General features: G+C 21.9%; 5 protein-coding genes across 5 annotated transcripts; 3 read left to right on the forward strand and 2 right to left on the reverse strand. All coding sequences in view use genetic code 6, as the record gives it.

Moving 5' to 3' along the window:
• Positions 1 to 739: 739 nt before the first annotated feature.
• On the reverse strand, positions 740 to 2,194 carry TTHERM_00518700 (hypothetical protein; the record flags this gene model as incomplete). Its single annotated transcript, XM_001015283.2, has 9 exons — positions 740 to 854; positions 912 to 1,010; positions 1,059 to 1,151; positions 1,216 to 1,305; positions 1,363 to 1,740; positions 1,794 to 1,883; positions 1,925 to 2,017; positions 2,070 to 2,110; positions 2,177 to 2,194. The coding sequence occupies 9 exons, from the start codon at positions 2,192 to 2,194 to the stop codon at positions 740 to 742; spliced, it is 1,017 nt and encodes a 338-aa protein (XP_001015283.2).
• A 1,317-nt stretch (positions 2,195 to 3,511) lies between these two features.
• On the forward strand, positions 3,512 to 11,381 carry TTHERM_00518720 (PAS domain S-box protein, putative; the record flags this gene model as incomplete). The annotated part of the gene is made up of 17 exons (XM_001015285.2): positions 3,512 to 3,516; positions 3,699 to 4,539; positions 4,632 to 4,752; positions 4,868 to 5,040; positions 5,107 to 5,420; positions 5,693 to 5,795; positions 5,847 to 6,262; positions 6,316 to 6,475; positions 6,599 to 6,896; positions 7,160 to 7,557; positions 7,619 to 8,151; positions 8,207 to 8,270; positions 8,329 to 8,582; positions 8,641 to 9,235; positions 9,605 to 10,044; positions 10,097 to 10,416; positions 10,993 to 11,381. The coding sequence occupies 17 exons, from the start codon at positions 3,512 to 3,514 to the stop codon at positions 11,379 to 11,381; spliced, it is 5,424 nt and encodes a 1,807-aa protein (XP_001015285.2).
• A 622-nt stretch (positions 11,382 to 12,003) lies between these two features.
• On the reverse strand, positions 12,004 to 13,231 carry TTHERM_00518730 (transmembrane protein, putative; the record flags this gene model as incomplete). The annotated part of the gene is made up of 2 exons (XM_001015286.2): positions 12,004 to 12,516; positions 12,815 to 13,231. 2 exons carry the CDS (start codon positions 13,229 to 13,231, stop codon positions 12,004 to 12,006), a joined length of 930 nt encoding a protein of 309 aa, XP_001015286.2.
• Positions 13,232 to 14,358: 1,127 nt separating this feature from the next.
• Positions 14,359 to 17,959, forward strand: TTHERM_00518740 (bardet-biedl syndrome protein, putative; the record flags this gene model as incomplete). The annotated part of the gene is made up of 10 exons (XM_001015287.1): positions 14,359 to 14,586; positions 14,731 to 14,889; positions 14,949 to 15,191; positions 15,377 to 15,699; positions 15,917 to 16,196; positions 16,267 to 16,576; positions 16,666 to 16,799; positions 16,852 to 17,071; positions 17,301 to 17,521; positions 17,588 to 17,959. 10 exons carry the CDS (start codon positions 14,359 to 14,361, stop codon positions 17,957 to 17,959), a joined length of 2,490 nt encoding a protein of 829 aa, XP_001015287.1.
• A 1,239-nt stretch (positions 17,960 to 19,198) lies between these two features.
• Positions 19,199 to 23,435, forward strand: TTHERM_00519750 (hypothetical protein). The gene is made up of 8 exons (XM_001015289.3): positions 19,199 to 19,792; positions 19,888 to 19,951; positions 20,034 to 20,180; positions 21,016 to 21,633; positions 22,002 to 22,341; positions 22,474 to 22,584; positions 22,644 to 22,851; positions 22,908 to 23,435. Exons 1-8 carry the CDS (start codon positions 19,709 to 19,711, stop codon positions 23,304 to 23,306), a joined length of 1,971 nt encoding a protein of 656 aa, XP_001015289.3. The 5' UTR covers positions 19,199 to 19,708; the 3' UTR covers positions 23,307 to 23,435.
• Positions 23,436 to 23,479: the final 44 nt, after the last annotated feature.

Genomic DNA, 23,479 nt, shown 5'->3' on the forward strand with positions numbered 1-23,479 from the left:
ATTTTGAATGCAACTATAATAATAAATAAATCTATCTATATAAAACAAAATTAATTCTTTCTTCTTATCATAAACTTTTTAAATAAAATAAAATGAAATAAGAAAATTATATTTTAAAAAACATAACAACAATAAAATTATAAATTTGTTTAGTTTATTCTATCAAAAAATAGATTTCTTTATATCTTAATTCTTATAAATTGTAATATTTCTTTTAGCAAATTTTATTTGAGTTAAAATTCATATGTTTGTTGTCCTTTCTACTAACCTATTTATTTATTTACTTAATAACTCCAATCGAATATTTTCTTTTCATAAATAATAATTTCTCTATTTTTCTTTACTACAGTAATTACAATATTTTATATCATCGAGAAAATTCTTTTTTACTGATATGCATTTTAACCAGATTTTAATTAAACTCTAACAATTTTGATGAATTCTTTTCCTAATCTGATTTATCTTATATAAAAATTAACAAAACAATTTTATTATATTTTAATAATAATTTTTTCTCTTTCATCTCATTTTTTTTTAAATTTCCTGATGAAACAAGCTCTAAATTTGAAGAACACTTCTCAATCATAAGAAAAAGAATACAATCATAAATTAGATTTTATTTGCTATTCCAACAAGTAAAATTAACTATTGAATTTGGTAAATTAGATTCCACAAAAATTTCAAATAAGACAAATTATTAAATTATGAATGAGATTAGAAATTTTTGTTAGTTTTTTATTCAATAAAAAACTAGTTCCTAGATTGAGTTGATTGAAACAAAAATTAAACAACTAGCTTTTTTCTTAAAAAGCTTCAAAGTTTGCTTAGTGGTTCTATTATATTAATTATGTTTTCTAATTTAATAAAACAAATGTTTTTAATAAAATACATTAAATTGATTTTAAATTTACTAATGTACTGTGTAGGTGTATCTTAGACACACAATCTGACGAATTTAAGATATTAACTTAGCTAATTCTTATTAGCCTACTTCTGTTATGCCTGTTTCTCTTTTGATGATAATATTATATCATAAAATTAATCCTTTAAAAATTTACTAAATGTTAATCTGTAAAGCTCTTAAATGTTTTAAATTAGCAAGTGATTTTCCAAGCAAAATTGCAGTTTCATCAGTAACATTATTGTGATACCTTTAGTATTATAATTATTGAATAATACCATCCATTTTGTATTAAAATTTTAAATATAAATTACAAGAAATCAAGATAAAGGTGTATAACATTTGGTAAGCTGTTTAAATTTTCTAAAAATGATCTAAATCCAATATCAGTAAGGTCATTCCTCCTATCATTTTATTGATTTGTTTTTAAAAATATGAATATTAATAAAAATTTTAGCTACCATAAGGATAGTTAAAAATTTTTAATATTTTTATTAAGATGCTTCATATTTTCAGCAATAATCTACAAACCTCCATCTTTTATTTCGTTACCTCTATTTAGAAGTAGTAAATTAATTTATAAAAAATAAATGAATTTACCCTAAGAATAAACTAAATCCAACTAAATTTTCAGATTAAATAATCTCTCCTATTGATTTTTTTATTCCAACTTCTGTAATATTGTTTTCCCTTTTTTTGTATAGAGAATCATTTATTAAGAAGCTTTGTAAATAAATTAAAGCCCTAACCAAAAAGCTAAATATACTTCTTTTAAACTCTTTATTTTAGAGATGCTTGTGCATAAGTCGATAAATGATTAATCCCTGATACTATTTTATCTTTTATTTTTAAATAAATAAATAAAACCAATTTAATATAAAATTTAACGTACGGTAGATTTAAATCTAGACATTCCAAATTTTGAAATTTCTCTAAGTCTTTTCCAAACTACTCAGCACCTGAGGTTCCTATGTTATTTCCTCTAAAAATTTCTTAATAATCCAAATAAAATAATATTTTTACTGAAAAAGTAGTTGCAAATATTAAATTTTAGAATAATCTGATTCTTATAATGAGCTATTCCAACCAATTTAGTTATATTCTAATTTCTTATTTCTTTTTAACAAAATGATATCAAATTGTTTTCGCAATCTCAAAGTTCAATTACCTAAAATTAAATGTTCTTTATGTTTCGCTGTCATCATAATCCTGTTTGATAAAGAAAATTAAAGAAATTAGCAATAATTCTGATTTTAGAAGCTAAAATAAATATACTTTTGAAGTAGGAAACATTTTTAAATCTGTTATTTTAAGTATTATTTTTTTATATTTGTGTATCTCTTTTATGTATTAATTAATTCAATTAATATCTTTAAAATATATAGTTATTAAGTAAATCAACAAATTATAAAATAATAAGATGTTAGCATTCTTAATTTTTTACCATTTAATCAATCACAAAATGTATTTTAAATTTATTTATTTTGATTTATTAGCCAAATAACCTAAAAACTTAAGCAAACATTTATCATAATAAAACATTTGGAATATGAACTTAATAAAAAATAAGAAAGATTTAAATTTAATTTCAATTAAAAATTTATCTAAAATGTTGCAAATTATTTTTGAGATTATGATTAAAATTAACTTATTTTCATTAAAAAATAAATGTAATTAGGTAAATATTAAATTATTTAAAAATCTATTTTTTTTTTTAAATTTATTTTAATTATTCAAAAGAAATTCATTTAAACAATAAATAAATTAACTGATATATTTTTCTCCTTTTTTTAGTATCTTAAATAACATTCTAATTAAAGCAAAAAAATAAAAATTAGGTATTTTTGTATAGAATACGCCTAAATAAATAAAAAATGATATTAGAAAAATAAGCATTCTCAAATTTATATGTAAAATATTTTTAAAATTAAATGTAAATGTTTAATTAGTTCTTAATTTCTCAATTAAAATTTAAATATTTAAAAATTTTTGCAATAAAATATCCATTTTAACAAAGGAAATGCATTATTCTTAGCTAAAATCTCTGATTTAATTAAAGCTCATTTAATAATTTGAAGTTAAATATAATTGAAATTTGATTTTTGAGAAAGTGATTATCATAAAGTATTATTTGATTCATAAAATTGATTTAAAGAACAGCAATTAAAATAAATATTGTAAAATGAAAGTTATTTATAAATATATTTTTATCAATCTTAAATCAAAATAAAATTGATTTAAATAGTTTAGTAAATTAATTTTTTTTTTATGTTTTAAAAGAATTAATATAATAGTTTTTAAAATTGATTTTGTTGTTATTTTTATTATTTTTTTGCTCACTTTTAATTGCATTTATATGGAGTAGAATAAGATAATGGTTTGATTATCGTTAAATTCAGGATTGACATTAAAAATTTAAATACAATTAACATAATTAATAATTTATTAATTTAATTGATAAGTCTTTTGGTGCTTAGTAAAAACATAGGGTATATTGATTTAAAGAGATAAATAGATAATTCATTTTATAAATTAAAGTTAATAAATAGAAAGGAGTATTCATTCTACTTTAAAAATTAAAACTAAAACACTTTATAAGGATCATAAAATATGGCGTAAATTAATTATTCATATTGAATTTAGAAACAGTATTGATTATAAAAAGATGTTAGAAATAACATTTTTTTTTGTGTTACATTTGAATTTCAATGATAAGAATTATAATTAAAATGAAGGAAATAAATTTTATAAAAAATTGAGAAAAATGCAGATGAGAGTTATTACTTTTAAAAAATAGTTTGTATTTACCAAAGAGAAAAGACAATGATGAAAAAAATTACTTGAAAAAGTACAAAGAAGAAAAGATAACTTTGGATTTCTACCGCCTTTTTCATGAAATAATGACATCTTGTTAATTCAGTCAATATTACTTTGCTGTTTTGATTATAATTGATTAGCTGCAAATCTAATATTACGCATGGCATCCTTATTTAGATTCATTTCTTTATAACAATACTATAAGGCTAGATATCCGGAATTATATACAATATTTATAAGTGCATTTTTTTGTATTTTAGGGAAATGGTTTTTTGATAGTTCTTTTCAACTATATATTTTTAGGGATACTTATTTTCTTTACTTTAATAGCCTATTACGTTTATAAATAAATGCAGAAATCTCCAAGAAAATTGGGTACTTAGTCAACACTACTTAATTGGAGCTTGAAGTTGCTATATATATATTGTTCTCTTTAGATTACTGTTTTGCCATAGAACTTCTTAAGTATATTTCTTAATTTTATATAGTGCAATAGCACGAGGTATATGGCTAGCTTTACTTGCTATTAAGGAATGGAATTAGTTCATTTACCTTTTGCTGCAATTGGCCTTGTATTGTTTCTTTTTCATACAGTGGTTTGCCATATTTACTTTAATGATTCCAATCCAAACTCGAAATTCCCATTAGCTCAACCAGAAACTCTAAGCCACTTTTTAAAACTTGGTTTGAAATTCCTACTGCAATATTATTATATACTAGATCCAGGAGCTAACTTAGTTGCTTTATACAATATATTTTTTATGGCATTTGTGGCAAATAACCTAAACGATAGATTTATGAACCCGGCCTGGTATAATAGAGTACTTAATTTTAACATTGCATCTCATTATTTTCAATAAACAGTTAAATAATTCGATAATAAATTTAAGAATTTTATTTTTAATATAACTAGTTTTTGTTTTGTCTGCAAGTATTTGTAGAGTGCTTCACCTTATTTACTACATGCATGAACTGTCTAGTCTATTATTTAGATCCTAGTGCTGATCCTATTGGATTCTTTTATGTCTGCATTGGTATCTATCTATTTTATAAAAAATTTATTTCTCCTAAAAAAATCAGAATTTTTTCTATTTGATTAAAAAATAAAACATTTTTTTTAGCATTTAAATTAATTTTTATTTATAAAAGGTGGCCCTCTTTTTTATGGAGTTTTTATTACAGCATTTGATTTCTATACTTTCTAAATTACTAAAAAAAATCTGGATTAAGTTACGACTGATGATGATAAGTAATCATTTGTTCTGATGATGATTATATTGATAAGAAAGAGAAAAGATTACAACCATGCAATTGTACTTGAGGTAAATAAATATATCAATAAAAATTAGATTGAGCAAATAGATTTACTATACTTATATATTATTAAGGGAATGGTAAAATGGCATATTAAAAATTGTGAAACACCTAATTGTTTCTGTAAAGAGATACTTTCAAATGAATTACTGAATGTTGATAGAGAATTCTCTGAAGAAGAATAAGCAAAAATTGAAAGAGCATGGTATCTCTATGTTTAAATGATTCTTTAATACTTTATAGAGCGAGCAAATCATCCCTATAAACTACATCTCATATGGGCCTACATACTCTTTGATAAATTAAACAATCCTTATCGTTCTGTCGTTGAACTCATGTATACAGTAAATACAAAGCCTAGTTTCTAAGAGGTTTATTCAGCTTACAGGTAAATATTAGTTAGTTTCTTTTATTTATTGATTTATTTTATTCAATAATTTATTTATTTAATTAATATTTAATTTTTTAAAAACAATTTTTTGGTGTAGATTTTTTTTAATTGAATTTTAATTTTTTATATCATAAAATTTTCAAATTCTAATAAAAATATAAGTTTTATTTTTAAGATTTGTTAAATTTAGATTAATTTAAAATTTTAAAGTCCTTTATTGATTATTTGAAAAATACAAAAATTTGATTGAATAATTTAAAAATATTTAGGCATTAGCTGATAGTGTAAGAGAGCTTATATGAAGAATATGATAAGAAATGTGAGAGCCCAAAGGAATTAGATTTTGACAAAATAATGTCTTACACAAATAAGGTAAATTTTTTACATTTTTAATTTATTGATTAAGTAAAAAAAAAAAATTAGATTCAATATTTTTAAGAAGAAATTGATAAATCATGTGTTATGCATTTAAATTATTGGAGAGAGCTGATGGAATAAGCGCCTGAAATTTAAAAGATAGAAAAAATAGGAGAAAAAATAACAGAAATTAGCTTGTCAATAAAAAATAAATTTGATGAACTCATTGATATTTACCCATAAAATTTAAGGACTCTCACATTATATGCGAATTATCTTAAATTAATTTTAAATGATACAGAAGAAAGTGAAAAAATTTTAGAAAGTGTAGAAGAAATAAAAAAACAACTTTCTGCTACTTAAGCTGTGATGGATCTTTAAAGAGTAAAGTATGGATAAAATTCTAGAGTAGGCCTTATATTATGTAATAATAAGCATGATGTTGTCGGAACTATTCACAAAGTAAACAAAGAAATTCTACAGTAAACAAATTTTTTTATTAAGCCATGATTTATTTTATTTTTGTAAAAAAAAGTATTACAAAGTACAAAAAGCAAGAACTTATTGATCAAAATGTTACTAAACTGATGCCAAAGTTTTTCGCAGAAATTCATGATGAAATGATAGTAAATTTGATGGTAAGTACAGAGTCAAAATACATGGATTAGGATCGAATAGTTATGCTTTAGAATAAAGTAATTCATTATTTTTATTAATTCAAAGTATCCTCTTTAAATTTAATTTAAACTTTATATCAATTTGTATTGAAATAAATAAAATAAATTTACTTACTCATTTTATAAAATTTTTAATATTAGTAACATTAGCTGATACCATGTTCAATATATCTGAGATTAGTATATTCTATGGAAGAGGGATTTTTAATTGCTGGTTTTTTAAATGAAATTTAATATAAAAAGCAAAGTAAATAAAAGTCTATAAAAAAATAAAACTCTGGTTAATTAAATATTACTCTCTAAAGTTAAGATCATTATATTCTTTATAGGCCAGATACTGACACTGTTGAAGGAATCAGTAAGTCTCTCATAAGTAAGCTAGGAATTCCTGTTGAATGTATTTAATATAAAATATAATCCAATTCGCATCTTTCTATGGGTAAAATAAATATTCAATTTATTAATTATTGCTTACTTGCTTGCTTGCTTGAAATATCTTTTAATATTCAAACAAATTATCAATAAGTTTATCTTTAAGTAAAATTCAGAATATGCTTAAAAATAAATCAACCTTTTTTTAATTGTTTCTTTTAAATGAAAAATAAATTTTTAAATTCAATTTTATTAAAAAGAACCTACAATTCTAGCCTCATTTTTTTAAAATAACCAATTAATTAATTATAAAATTTTCTGAATTATTAGAAAGGATTGTCCCAGAAATATACGATCCTGAAGGAGAAGAAAACATGAAAAACGGAAACGGCTAGATAATGGAGATAGATGTAATTTAGATTTTATACTATTACATGCTTGACGAAGAAGATGAAGATGCAATAGACTCTGATCAACAAGAAAGTGATGGAGACGGATCTTAGGGAGATTATGATTATCAAAATTCTTCTAGTGAAAGTAGTTAAGAAGCACTTTCTAAAATAACTGAAGAAGAGAAGTTAGTAGATAATCAAAGTGGTAAGTCCAAAAGATAAAGCAGGATAAAATCCTTCTCTGAGAAAAACTCTTTAAAATCAAGGATTAACAAAATGTAAAGAATAAGGGTAAGAACTCATCTAATATAAGAGAGTGTTTACGATGGAAAAAAGGTTATTTTTTTTCTTCTATTTTCTAGTATCACTTTTAATTTGAATTATTTTAATAATTTAGATAAACATGATAAAAGTAACTGAAGAAGAAGATACAGAAGATGGAAAGAGTGAATATAAGAGAAATGATTATAAGAAGCTTGCTAAGACACTTATAGGTGGTAAATCTCTTACAACAAAAATTATTAACGACTCTGAAAAAGATGATCTTCAAACAAAAGATTCTCATGATAAAAATGATGAATAAGCAAAGGAATTAAAAAGTAAAAGCTCTTTAGGTTCTGAAAGCAATTCTTAAAATATGGGATCTTCTTAGCTGCAAGAGTCTGTTAATGAAGACCATCTCAAATAATTTAAAGAATTCAAATCAAAGATATAAGAAAAAAAGATTCCTTAGCCTATTGTTTTGATGGATAAATTTGTTTTATTTCTTCTCATCGCAATAATATCTTTACTTATAGCTGAATTTACTATTAAAATTAACTATATAAATTACTTTTCCTAAGGCATTTCTTCTATCACTGATTCTTACATGAGACACAACCAAATGAGTGACATTAATTATTATTAGAGAAAGCTGTGGGCAATTGCAAAGTAATTCGTTTTTAATTTAGTATACAAATGTAATATTGTCCTTTTATTAAAATAGCAATTATTGGGCGATTCCTGTAAACTTTACCTAAGATTCACTTTTTAGTCTGAATTAAAACACAGTAATTATTAAATTTTATTTTTTATTTCAGATATTTATTTTTTGATTAAAAACAAAAGCTTTTTCTCCACAATGAACTTATATAGAAAACTTAGTTTCAGATAATTAAGGATTAACTGCAAGCAAATGGTATTACTTCTAACACTTTTTAGAGTAACTATATAACTACCTCTTCCATGCTTTAAAATGGTTAAGTAGTATCATCACAGCAAGAATTTACAGATGCAATATTTTCTTATACAACTGGTGCAAACACTATTTCTAACTCTACAATGTCAAATATGATGTTTCCTGATGGCATTCCCTCTAATCCGTATCTATTATTTTCTATTTTAAATTAATTAAATAAAATATTTTTAAAATAAAAAAAGAACTTTTGTAGGAACTGACTAAAAGTATTTCTATTATAACAAGGTGAATGGATTACATGTTTTAAGGAATAATTCAGAGTATGAAGCTGATAAGATGTTCAATTTCTATTACAATTTAATAAATACCTTCCATTAAAGTGAGTTTATCGTATTCATGACAGCAATAGCAGTGATTCTAGTAGGAACATTTGGAATACTGCCATTTCTTTTCACTACACACAAATCTAATAATAAAGTCTTATCATTATTTGGATTGATTTCTCCAAAAGAAATAAATGAGCTAGTTTTAAAAGTAGAAAACTTTTAAAATATGTTTTTAGATTGGAAAGAAGAAGAAAGAAACGAGCTTTAAAAGCTTTAAACTTAGAAAGCATCACAAAGCCAATCACAATAAGTTCAAAGTAACACCAACAATGCTCAAGATTAAGAAAAGCCAGAAAATTTTGAAATTAAAAATGAAACAGAATCAGATAAACCCTAAAATGAAACTATTAACAACGAGGAAAACTTAGATAAATTTAAGGATAATTAAGATGATTAACATTAATTTAGTCATAGAAGCAATATTAATTAAAACGATTCCTAAGTTATCATTGTAATATTTTTTAAATTTCAACTTTAAGCAAAAACTTATTTAGAATAAATTCTTAAATATTATGAAAAAAAACTTACAGATAAAAATCAATTTTAAAATAAATATTTAAGAAGCTTTCTTTCTCATCTTTAACTATTTATTTTTATACACGCCCCAACTTTTAATTTAGAAGGCTAAAGCTATGAATTGTTTTATGAGAAAATATTAAAAGTTTAAAATTATTTTGAAAGATATACATAAATAAATAAATAAATAAATAAAAAGTGATTATAAAATATGAAAGGAAAAGTTAACATACATTTTAAATAATAAATCGATTTTAATATCTATTAAGAATTAGAAATTAAATATGATATTATTTATATATAGAACATAGGAAGAGAAAAGCTACCTGAAAATAATTAGGTATAAAAGTCTGATAATTAGATTAAAAACGATAAGGCAGAAGATGTTAGGCTTATATTAAAAAAAGACAATCCACAAGAAGTTGCTCCTTACACTTTGTAAGATGCAGAGTCATACCAGCAATCTGTAGATAAAAAGAAGAAAAGCTTTAAAAAATTAAAGGACAGAAAGTAGGAAGAAAAGATTTTGAGAAGTGAAAAGGAAATTTTACAAGAAAAAAGTGAAAAAATAAATTAATCAACTAACTCTAGCTCTATGAATGATCTTTATAAAATTATAATTTTTTCTGTTATTTTTTTATCAGTTTTCATAGCATTGTATCTGACTAACGAAAATAACATTTCGTAGTTGTATGATGTCTTTGATCACTACTATTACATATAGTAAACCAATCCTATGTTAAAGTAAAATGGATTTTTGATTCGACTTATACTTACTAATTTTTAATTCAAATAGATATGTGTAGGCCTATACTCTTGAAGAGATATGCACAGGTTAACCAAATGTAGAAAATGGATAAGATTTAAGAGAATATTATTCAGATTTGATTTTAGAATAGTAATAGCAAATATTTGATTCAGCAGGAAATAATTTCCCAAGCGAGTTTAATGATTATATGAACCTATTCTCAAACTTAAATTTTAACAATACATGCTTTCCTTTCCTAACAACAGCTACGGATACTAACAATAACCTTACCTAGGCAGAATGTTAAACTGTTGCAAATTAAGTACTTCCATATGGACTAAAGTTAGGAATTCAAAGTTTTATTTTAAGTAAATATTTTTTTAATTAAAAAAAATAGGTTTTATATAAAATTTATCATAAGAATAAAAAAATTTCTTTTGATCTCTTCAAAATTTTTCTTAAAAAAAAACATCTTATTAATTAATTACAAAATTAAAATGAATAATTGGCAAATGAATTTTGAATTTTTAAAAAATAATAAAAGCTTTCAACGTTATTAAAATATAAAAATAAATAATTGATTCCAGTTTTAAAAACATTGAAAATAAAAAATTACAATTGATCATTTAAAGAAAATTATAAATTAACTATCTATTTTTTAGTAAATATTTAATAATTCATTATAATGATCAAACATACATAATTTACTTTTATTGCAAGATAAAAATGTAAGCAATCACAAATAAAAAATATCAATTTTTTTTATTAAAACTAATTGATAAATTTTTAAGAAGAAATATTTTGATAATTTAAAAGTTTGATTTTATAATAATAAATTTTCAAAAAATTATTAAAACAATTAAATCTAAACTTTTTATATTAATAATAAAAATAATCATTTTTTGAAGTAATTTAATTTGTTTTTAACTATTAATTTAAATTAGCTACAAGAAATATCATTCAATAGTATAGAATCGCTGCACCTAATTTGAGTCAAATTATTACTTTTATAAATGGAACTGATTTCATAAATGCAGACAGGCTATTATAATATTTAGTAGGTCCAAATGATGGCTTGAGAGATACTTTTTAAAATGATATATAGTCATATTTAAATTATTATTAAACTGTCTGCGTAGCTTTATTCATTTCATTTGTTTGCTTCTCGTTTATCATAATATTATTATTCTGGATCCCTTTCAAAAGAAATCTCACCAAAAAAGTTTGGAGAGTAAAAGGAATGTTAAATATGATCCCTATGGAGATACTTGTAAATGATTAAAACGTTAAAGAAGCAATCTAAAACTAAAAAATATTCTAAGTTGTAAATTGAGTTTAAACAGAAAAATAATTATAAATCAATTAATTAATCAACTAAATTTTAATAATTTTTTTGTAATCTTTTATAACAAAATTCATTTAATGTTTGTAAAAATTTATTATAACTTCATCAAAAAATAAGTATTTTAATAATCAAATTTAATCAACAAAGAACAATGAAATTTTATTCTCATGATATAATTTTTTTGAAAAAGACATTTTTAAAACAATTAGTTTAATAATAAAATTTTTAAAAATTCAGTCTTTCTAAATTTAAGTATATAAAATTATATAACAAATTTTTGAGTTATTTATTTAGTGTAAATTTTTCAGATTAAAACATTTAAAAGACTAAAATGTAAATCATTTTTTATTTTAAAATATTTAAGTAAATAACTAGATGATAAAAGCTAAATAAATAAATAACTTATTTTAATTTTTTTGTTTTAGTTAAAAAATATTAAATTAAAATGAAGAAATTGCTTAAATTATAAAAAATTGTTTAATTAAAATAATTAAATTGTATATTGTCAAAAGCACTATTTATATTATTAAATAATATAATTAAAGATGCAATATTATCATAGCAATTAGACTTTTATTAAAAGTAGATTTATTTTTTGTAATTAATATATTCAATAGGCAGGATAACCAGGCTAGACGTTAAGTTACGGGTGTTGTTACTATATTTAATAATGAGGTATTGCTTCTCCTGTAGGTATTGTGCATTAATACTACTAACTTGGGTGTTAGTTAGCTGAGATTTAACCAATATTACCACTGTATGGAATTTAATTGTTAGCATAATAATTTTAATTTTAATATGCATGCTAATTATAATCTGGTACTGGATAGCCAATAGCAACTTATTAAGTTGCATTAGAGTTATTTGAAATATCATTTTGTGAGTTTAATTAAGCTTGAAGATGTTTTTATCTTATTTGTTCAATTCTCTATCTCTTTTTATATCTAATATAAAAACAAATAGCAAACCCAACTACTACAACTGCTACTATTACGCAAATAATAATGATAAGAACTTTTGATGAAGTAGAATTGCATTCGCTATAAGTAGCACAGTTTCCATTTATTGAACAATAATAGCAACTGTAGTATGCACATTATCCTTTGTAGTCAGGGCAATTTCCCTATATTATATTTAATTAAAATTTATACTTAGATATTTGCAACATTTTAAAAGACATATTAAATAAATAATGCTTTATTTCATTTTTGTATTTATTTCATTCATAACTTTAAAATATAAAAATATTTTCATAAAATCATAAAATCGATTTATGCAAAATTATTTTGTTGATTAAATTATGTGGGAAGCTAAATATTAATAAGTTTGATACTATATAATCTAATATATTTTATATTATATTTAACCATTTTAATATTTTTTTTTGAAAAAAATGATATTTATTTTTAAAAATGAAATACATAATAATCACAGCAGCCATATAAGCAACTTGAACAACTAGCAGCTTTAGAAATCTTAAATAAAGCTGAAAAAAATATCAAAGCCTTAAGCAATATCTACATTATTTTATATTTTATTCTATTTCGAATTGATTTTCTTAAAAATTCAATAAATTATTATATCTTCTCTATAAACTTACTACAAACAATTAGTTAATAATAAAGTATTATCTTGCATAAAAAGATGTGTGTTTGAGTTTTTATCAATTTTTTATCAGTATTTAAAATACTCACTAATTAAAGATGTAGACTTGACTAATTTTGATTTTAAATGCATATATTTGTTTATTAAAAAAATATAATACTAAAAATATATCTAATAAAAAATTATGTTAGCTTATTCTAATTGCTTTTTTTTTACCACAAATTCTTATTCATTAAAATTTTCTTTACTATCCTTAAATGCAGAAAATATTCATTTTAGTATCTTTCATAGATTCATTTTACACCATAAATATGAACTTTTATTTTGATTTTTACTTGATATATTGTTGTTATTAAACTCTTTATTTATATAAATAATTAATGATAAAATGAAATCATTAGAATAAGACTTTTAGAAATTAATTTGATTGTAATTAATTTTATAGTTTATAAATTATATGAAATTAAAAAGGTATTCAGTCAAAACTTATTTGATGAAATATATTTTTTTTGTGAAAAAATTATATATTTTAAATTTAGTTATTGCAAATAAATAGACTCTTTTAATGAACAAAATAATTTAATTTTGATAGGTTGATAAATATTATTTAAATAAGCTATACGTTCTTCATAAATTTCAATTTTGTTTTTAATAAATGCATTTATAAAAATGATTAATTAATTTGATGTACTAATCAGCATATTTGATTAAATTATATTTTTACTAATTCATATTAAATATTAATAGGTTATTTTTAATATAAAAATTATTTTTTAGTAAATTAATTCCAAAAAACTTAAATGATTTAAGATTTAATTAAAGTTTCATTAATGCTTTACTTAAGCTGATTAAGTTGATATTTTTAATTTAAGATTATTTATATGTGCAATTAATAGATCTTGTATAATTTGATTTAAAAATTATTTTTAAATTCCATTGTTTCAATAATTATTAAATTAAAATTGAGAGAATTAGTAGTCAATTATCTATTTAAAATAAAATTATTTATTAAAATGGTTGTTTATAATTAGAAACGTTGGCTATAGCATTCATTCAAATTATTTACTTTATTTGGATTATTTGACATCAAAAGATTTGAGCATTCATTAAATGCGAAAAATTTATTAGAAAATTTACATGCAAATAAACACATAAATTACTTATTAATTTGTTAATTAAATGAATGATTGTATAGCTAATAATTATTATTCAAAGATTTATATCAATTAGTAAAAATAAATAAAATATCATAAAAGCCAGCATTTTTGAAAGTTTAGACTGACTGTTTTTTAAGGAAATAAAGGAGGAAATTTAAAGATCAATTATTATTTGAATTAAGAAGAATAGCAAAATTAAAGAGATGTCATTATTTCAAACAAAAGAATGGTGGAATACTAGAATATCAGGCAATGAAGAGTTTGATGATAAGCATTTACTAGTTGCAAATATTGATAATAATCCATAGCATTAAGATAGGGTTGTAGTTGGTTCCTTTTAAGGATTTTTAAGAATATATGCACCTAAAAAAAGAGATTTCTAAATAGATGATATGATTTTTGAACAAAATTTTAATGAACCTATTATCCAAGTAAAGAACAAAATTCCTTTCATTTCTTTATTATGAAACTACTACTCTATTGTTTGTTTTAAAATTCAAAAATTGATAATATCAAAACTTAAGCAAACAACAAAAATCGATAATGATTTAACAAATAAAATTTTATAAATAAAGGTAGGATGTGGTTATTATTCTCCTAATGCAGGCTTGTTGCTTTTGTCAGTATTATTTTTTAAAAAACTTTGCATATTTGAGTGTGAAACAACTGCAGATTAAAGAATTAATTTAAAAAAGACATATGTCTGCAACCTTCCTAGAAACGCATATAACATGGTAAGTAAAATAAATTTATAAAATATTAGATCCTATAGTAATAAAAAATAATAATTTAGTGTTAAGGAAATTTTGGAGGATCTTAAAAAGATCAAATATGTGTATAGAGTTGTGATGGTTTGCTTATGATTATAGAATCAGATTAGGTAACAGCTGGCGTTCAGCTGTAAGAATTTCTACTACCTTCTCCTATCTCTTACAATTCTGCAACAGATTAAATAGTCTTATAAAATTCATCATATGAAATTGAAGCTTACAAAATCTCTAACATTGGTGCTGCGAGCAATTCAAATGGAACAAAAGTAATCGAAATATACTTCTATTAATAAATATTTTAAGCAAGAAGCACATCTGATTAATTAATTTATTAAAAAAAGCAAAGATATTTACTAAAAATTATAAAAAAATAAATTAACAAATTAACATAATTTTTAATTTTAAATGAAGTTAATCTCTTTTTTAAATTTTTAATCATTTTGAAATTTAGAAATTGCTTCCAGATTGGACTCTTAATATTGGCGAGTAGTGCCTCAAGCTGGAGTGTGTTTGTCGTGATCATAAAGTATTTGATTTTATAGCTTTGACTGAGGAAGCCTTATTTGTGATTACATAAACAGGATAAATAAGAACATAAAAAAGATTCGATTATCCTGCTGCTAATTTTTATATTAATGAAATTCCAGAAAAACATGCTAAGGCTGTCTTAGATCCATTAAGCTAGCAGCCTCTGCGTGTTATTAGTTTAATAATCACTTCGTTTACTCACCACCTTATGATTTATGAGGATTTCCAGCTTCTCTGGGCAACAAAGTAATTATTTTGATATTTAATTGAGTGATAAAATTAGTTAGGACTGCTTTAAATTGATTTAAAAAATAAGCTTTCAAACAAAAAAAAGGGTTTACTGCTTTCTGGTTGAATTAAACTAGAAGTTTTAAAATTTTAAAACATAATTTAAAATAATATAAATGTTATTTTAATTTAAATAAAGAAAGAATAGTTAATAATTTTTTTTCTTTTAATAAAGAACAGATCATGTTTGTCATGGTGTTGGAGTAGGAACATTTGATGGCTAGAGAGGTTTACTAGTTGGTTTAAATGATGAAGGCTGGTTGAATGTATCTTATTTGGGTACAGAACCACCACTCAATTAGATGGATAGCTTTGCTCCTCTTCCTGGATAAAACTTAACAATAAATTAAATCAGTGATATGTATGAAGTAGCATTTTAGAAAATCAATTAATTAGAAAGTAAATAGCCTGTTAAGAAGGCTGATGCAAACGAAACTATGAATATAAATATTTAAGTAAATAAATAAATAAATAAATAAATTTCTTTTCTTTAATTAATATTTATTTTATTTTAAATTTATTTAGGTTTCAGCTCCTATTCCTGCTTATGACTATGTATAAGATGATGAAAAATATTATAAGTTTGAAAATGGATCAGTTAAATGCGTAAAAGTAAATGTGAATCTTTAATATACTGGAATTAAAGCTTCTGATGTGATTATATCTCTTATCTTACCTCCAAATTTAGAAGTACCAGCAAATAAAATGCCTCATTCAGTACAAGAAATAGTTAATTCATATTAGTACGAGTTTCCAATATACGTACTCAAGTCTTTCAACCCGTCAGCCAGCTAAGTAGAAATTCTTGTTTCATACCACAACAGTGCTCCAGGAAGTATGTTAATTTGCATTTAATTGATTATTTAGTATTATTTAATCCAAATACAAAGTATCATTTTTATTTTAAATTATTAATATTAAAAGAGTAAGCTAATAGAGACCCAAGAAATTCAGTAGGTAGAATTGAATTACCTTGCGGTTTATAATGCCATTTAGCAGTACCTATAAAAAATGCAAATTACAAATTAAATTTCAATACAAGTTTACCATGCGAAAATGTAATTAATAAAGATAAAAATTTATATATAAATTTATTTTTTAATATTTTAGATTTCAGAAGTCTTTAAGGATGTAGTTGATAAATGCACAAATAAAGAAGAATGTCTTTAAGCACCTAATACTTATACCTTTGAATATTCAAATGGAAATTATGGAACTATTTTATGCTCTAAGCAAGGAGATAAATATAGAATTTAAAGCTCTACTTTTGAGGGAATATATTTCATCATGCTTTATTTTTTCTAAAAGATAAAAAAATATTAAGAGTCAAGTAAATTTTTCAAACATTTTCTTTAGTAATTTATTAAAAAATATCAAATATATTTTAATAAGTAATAATAAAATTTGTTTTTTTTGAATTTATGCATCGATTTTCTTTTAAATAATCAAGTTTTGCTGTATTTTGTTAAAACAAAATTAAATAATTCCAAAAAAAATCTGATATTTTTTAATCAAATTTAAAAAGAATAAATTATTAATGTATTTATAAACTAAATTAGAGAAAAATGTAGCTGACATAACATTCACCGAAGTTGTAACATTTTAAGATTTCTTTACAGTAGTAGATGCTCATTATCTACTTCGCCATAAATTATTGGATAGCAAAGACCTTTTAGAAAAAAAAGCTACTGAATTCCGTACTATTTAAAAAAGATTATTAACTAGATTTAAAGAAAAGAATCCTGCTCCTATAAATAACTTAGATATATTGATGCAAAAGGTAATAAATTATTATTAGATAAATTAATTTAAAATTAATTTTTTTTAAATATTTAAATTTAAAAAGAGTTTTGATGATTTAATACAATTGGGAAATAAATATGAGAAGATTTAAGAATAGCTAAATCAAGTTTCAAATAATTTATCAATTACTGTCAAGCTTATTTTGTGGCTTTTTAAAATTAGATTTAATCTCTCATCTGAAACTATGTACCAGCTAGAAAATGCAATTAGTAGTGATATTACAGGAGACGAAGAGGAAATAGGATGGGAAGAAATAACAAATGCTAATGTAATTTACTTACTTAAGGTAGTAATGAAGAAAGAAATGAAAGAAACTCACTTAAATATTTAAAAAATTGATGATTTTGCAAAATTCAAAAAGAATCTCACATTTGTTTTTGACAAAATCTCAAAAGGCTAACTAGAAAAATAATGAGCATTTAGTTAATTAATCTGAAGGTTTTATTTCGATTAAAATTAACTTCAACAAAATAATCTAATTTCAAAATAGTTTTTATAAATTCTAAAATAATTTATGTTGGTTTTTATTTTGAACCTTAAAAAATTATGAAAAAAAAATAATTAAATAAATTATATATCTGTTTTATTTTTAATGAAGGAGCTATTTTAAAATGAAATTTAAAATTGTAAAAAAATTATGTTTTTATGATAAAAATACAATAATTGGTTTTAAAAGGAAAAATATTTATAATTAATCATAATTTATTTGAATAAATCTTTAATTTTAATATATTTGGGTGGGATGGTTACTAAGTACGCTGAATCAGGACTGAAATGCTACGTGATACCTATCTTTATAAAATATTTTAAATAGTATTAGATAATCTGAGGTTTACCACTTAGGAGCTGATTATAATTTAATTATTTTAACATTTTTTAAAATTTTTTAATAAACTTGAAAAATAATTTATGTATGGATGTTTTGATTTTAAATCTTGAAAAACTAACATGAAAAATAATTAAATAAGTAAGTAAGTAAATAAAATACTTGTAAATTTCTTAATTATTAATAATTTTTAAATACAATTTAAAATGTAAGCTATTATCTCATTAAATAATGTAAAATTAGAAGTAAATTAATTTATTTATTACAAACTTAAATTTATTTTATTATATGATTAAACAATAAAATACAATAATTTAGTTTTAAAAATAAGAGTGCTTCTAACTTATACAATATATATATTAGAATTTTTGAAAAAATAAATAATTTGTAACATTTTGATTATTTAGTATTCTCATATTTTAGATAGATAGATATTTACATTTTTTTAATTTTGTAAAGCGAGAATAAAATTTACCATGCTAACTAAAGAATAAAAATTCTTTGATTCATACAATATTAAAAGTAAATATCTTCCATACTTAATTAATGTTTACTTTTATCAAATTCTGCTAGGTACTAATATGGGAGAAGGATACCGATAGCTAGTTTTAAATATTTTGTTTAGAACCATCTTTCGAGCTAGAATGAATTTAATAGAAAGAAAAAATTTGATATAATAATAATTTGTAATAGCTACCTTACTTGGGAAAATCAATGCTTTGAAGAAGAAATTATTTGATGGTAACTATGAAAGGTAATTGTAGAGTTTCAAATAAGAGATTGAGTTACAAAAATTTATAATTAATAACTAAATCAAACTAATGATTAGCTTATTCAAAAAATAAATATGTTTTGATAGAAAGTGTGGATGAGTTTTACAGACAAAAAATTTATGGCATTTAGAGAATAGTAATTTGACTGAATTAAAGAAGGTAAGTACTTAATAAAAAAGGACTTTTGATATGCTTGCATGTACACTCTACTATTTTAGTAATAAATAACAAATAAATTAATAATTTCAGTAATTCAATAGATCTCAATTAATTACAACCTCTCATTAGATAAATAAAGACTTAAAAGTTCTTTTTGTAAAAAATATTTACTATTTATGTATTATCAAAATTAATTAATTTATTTATTTATCTAGTTAATAATTAATTAATTGTACATAAAATATTTCCATTTATTAAACATATTTGATTTTACATAAGATATAGATAGATACATAGAAATTAATAAGACAAAGCTTAGCTTATAATATACTTATTGATAGCCTTATTTACTTTACCTAGCACATAAATTTGCTCAATTATAAATAAAAAATAGCTTCTGAAGACCATGAATAATAATGATTTGAATGACTCTATTTCATCATATTCAGAAGGAACTCCCATAGTCAACAAAATTGATTAAAACTTTGATGTAATGATTTAACCATTAATGATAATTAATTTTAAATGGTTCAATAAAGCACTTAAATAGACTGCATATTTATAAATTTCTTAAATATTAAATAGTTATTGGGTTAATTCAATTTAAATTCAGTTGCTTCAAGTCATAAAATCGAAAGAAGATAGTCAAGTAAGAATTATTTTTACATAATTCTTTTTGTAATTTATAAACCAGTGAAGAATTGCAACTAAATTATTTGTTTATAATGAAGAGTTAGATAATGAAGTTTAGGCATTCCACAGCTAAAAAACTATCAAATATGAGAAGAAACAGACTTTGAAAATCGCAAACGAAGAAACCCTCATACTTCCCAACTCTTAAAAGCCAATCAGGCTCTATACAATATTCGAATAAGACAGTAACATATTTTAGACAAATTATTTAATAAATATAATGCTCATAATCAATCAAATAAACAAAACACACACATCTATATATATAATACAATATTTTGATATTTTATAAAATTGCTACGCTACCCAACAAAAAATAGATAGATTTAAATGAAAAAATAAATTCTATTTTACAAAATTAAAAAATTATTAATTAATTTACATAAATAAATAATAGAATTAATTAATACAAATTATCCAATTTGTCATAGCCAATTTAGATTATTATTTATAGTTTTTTAGTAGGATTAATATTATCATTTTCTATCGTCTCGAAATTTAGTTATTTGTTTATTATCTTATCAATTTAATGATTAATTTATCTACTTGCAATCCATTAAAAATAGAAGAAAGATTTTTACAATATTTATTATGACTGTGTATTAATTAGCTAATAATTTAAAAAAATACCAATAAATTTTTAATTATTTTTTCATAATAAATTAATAATTTTAATTTACATTATGACAAACAAATAACATAACTCACCTGCAAGCGAACCTTAAAGTCCAGATTAAATTAATTTGGAAAATGTCTTGCAACTTCTATTAAAAAATAATAAATCTAACAAAAGATATGATAGAAGTAATAGAATCTTAGATTTTAATAATAACAATAATAGTCAAATTGTTCAAAAGCAATCTAATATTGTTTGTATTGCAAGTAGAGCTATCAGTCAAGATATATAAAAAAAATTCAAATACTAAGACTATAAAAATTTTTTTGATGCAGACTAAAAAAAATAAATACAATTTTATGACATTAATATAATAAACTAATATACCTAAAATAAAAATCAAGAAATAAAGAATACAGAATCTTAAGATTAGTCAATAGTCTTAAAGGAAATAAATGAACTCAGGTTATCTAAATTTGCTAAATCTTAGATCAACGGATATGACTGCAATCACTAAATTGCTCTCCATCCTTCTTTATAATTGAACAAAGACAAAAGAAGTTTTTCAGGTGATATAGTTAAATATAAATCCTTAATTTAAGATCTTGATGATAAGTACAGACAACAGCAATAGTAAGATCAAATGCCTACGATTATGATTGCATAAGCAGTCTCTTAGCCAAATTTAAATGGATCTAATGCTCGTAGAAGTAGCCAAATAAACATTTTCCCTAGAAAAAAACAAAAAGAGAGTCTTTTGGCTTAAAAATTTATAGTTATGAGATAGCAGAGAAAGAAAAAAAAATAAGCAAAGAAATTAAGAAGAAAAAGTTGTACGTGCCATGAGTGTGGAGGTCCTGCTACTGCTTATCAAATAAAGCATAATGATATGGACATTCAATCAGCTATGGCAAGAAAAGTTTAACTCGCTAATATGGTCATTCAAAATTTTAAATCACAAGCAATCGATAGTAAAAATTTAAAGCTAAGGAAAGAAAAGTAGCTGAGTGTTTTAAAAGCAGGTATTTTTTTTATTTATTCCTCATTATACAAAACTTAATTTCTTATTTCTTCACTCATATAAAACAAAACAAACTCATTTAGAATTTCTAATTTTCAAACTTCATTTTTCTATAAATTAAAAATGCTAAATTAATTTCAATTTAACCTTAAAATTATTTTTTTTATGGATTTTAAATTTTTAAAAAATATTTAATTAAATTTTAAAATGAAATTTATTTTTTTTGATAGTCTTTTTTATCATTTACTATTAAAATAACCTAAATTATTTTATAGGTTTAATTATTCTTTTTCATATGTTTATTAAATAAACTTTACTTTAGAATACTTTTGATACAATTTTTTATTTAAACTACTTTAAATTATTTAGCTTTAGACAAAACATTCTTTGAATAATCAGACAATTAAGGATAAAACGAACTAAAATTATCTGATTCGCTTTAGTAATTTTAATAAGAATAAGCTAAATATGAAAGACTAGAAAGAGGAAATTCAAAGGGAAGAACAAATATCAGAATGACATGCATTGGAGACTGCTCACCTGATAAAAATACTCCTGCTAGCAAAATGACAGACTAAGATTACAAAGAAAGACTTACTTAAACTGATTTAGATAATTATAAGTTTAACAGAAATAAATCCAACTACTCTCGTCCATAAGAAAATATTAAAAAAATGAGATAAACAATGATACAATACAACATTATTGAGTAAATTAAAATCTTTTATCAATTAAATTTTAATTAATTTTATTATTTTCAAGGCTTTTTTGTTAGAATAAATTTTAATTAATTTTTATCTTTTTTATGATGATTAAATATTTATTTAATGAAATAATTTAGGTCACTAACCAATATTCATGATGAAAGCAGCCAATAAACAAATAGAAAATAAATGTTCAAAAATAATACTTTGTCGATGAGTCTTAAAAATCTTACTATTCCAGAGAAATAGTATATTAATTTTAAATATTTTTTGAAAAATAAATTAAATATTTAAAAATATAATCCAGGTCTCCAGAAAAAAAACAGTTCCCTTATAAATTATAGCAAAGAAATTCATAAAACTCAATTTTAAAATAGCTACCACCTAAAATTATTTTAAGAAAAGACTTGCAAAATTTATTCTTTAAATAATCAGTGCCTTTTGAAAAGTTAATTGATGGAATCGAATAAACAGCACATGAAGATACTTTAAAATCATAAAGATTTAACTTATAAGTAGGATTTTAATTAGTTTATTTCAAAAGTAATTCAATTTTATTTTTAAAATTTAGGCTCACAGTAATAGAAATATTCCAAAGTCATCTATTGATTTAAGTTCAACAACTTAATAATTCTTTTAAAGTGTTATTTTATAAAGATAAACAAAAACAAATACTCATTCTTAGTCTGATCTTACTCTTAAATCAGCTCTCACTTCTTCAAGCAGCAAATACAACACTAATATTCCTAGCCCTGCAAAATTAAAAAACACTCCTGTTAAATCTAACGAAAAAAATTTTTTCCATAATTAAAACGGTTTGGAACAGCACAACCTTTTCTTTAATAAAGATCAACATACAAAGCCTTAAATGATAAATCCTTACACAAAAAATAGAATGACTCCATTGAGGAGCAGGAGTCCATAAGTTTTACCTTAATTATAATTTTTGAGTGTATCAACTCAAAAGTGAAATGAATTGCATAAATTACCACATATTTATATTATTTATTTTTATTTTAAGTTAATTTTATATTTAGACTGTATCTTATTTTATAATATTTATTTTACCAAAACAAAACAAATACTTAACTTAATAAATAAAATTAACAAATTAAATATTTTTATAGATATATTTTTTCATAT

This window comes from Tetrahymena thermophila, assembly GCF_000189635.1.
Source record: "Tetrahymena thermophila SB210 genomic scaffold scf_8254654, whole genome shotgun sequence".
Taxonomy (NCBI): Eukaryota; Ciliophora; class Oligohymenophorea; order Hymenostomatida; family Tetrahymenidae; genus Tetrahymena; species Tetrahymena thermophila.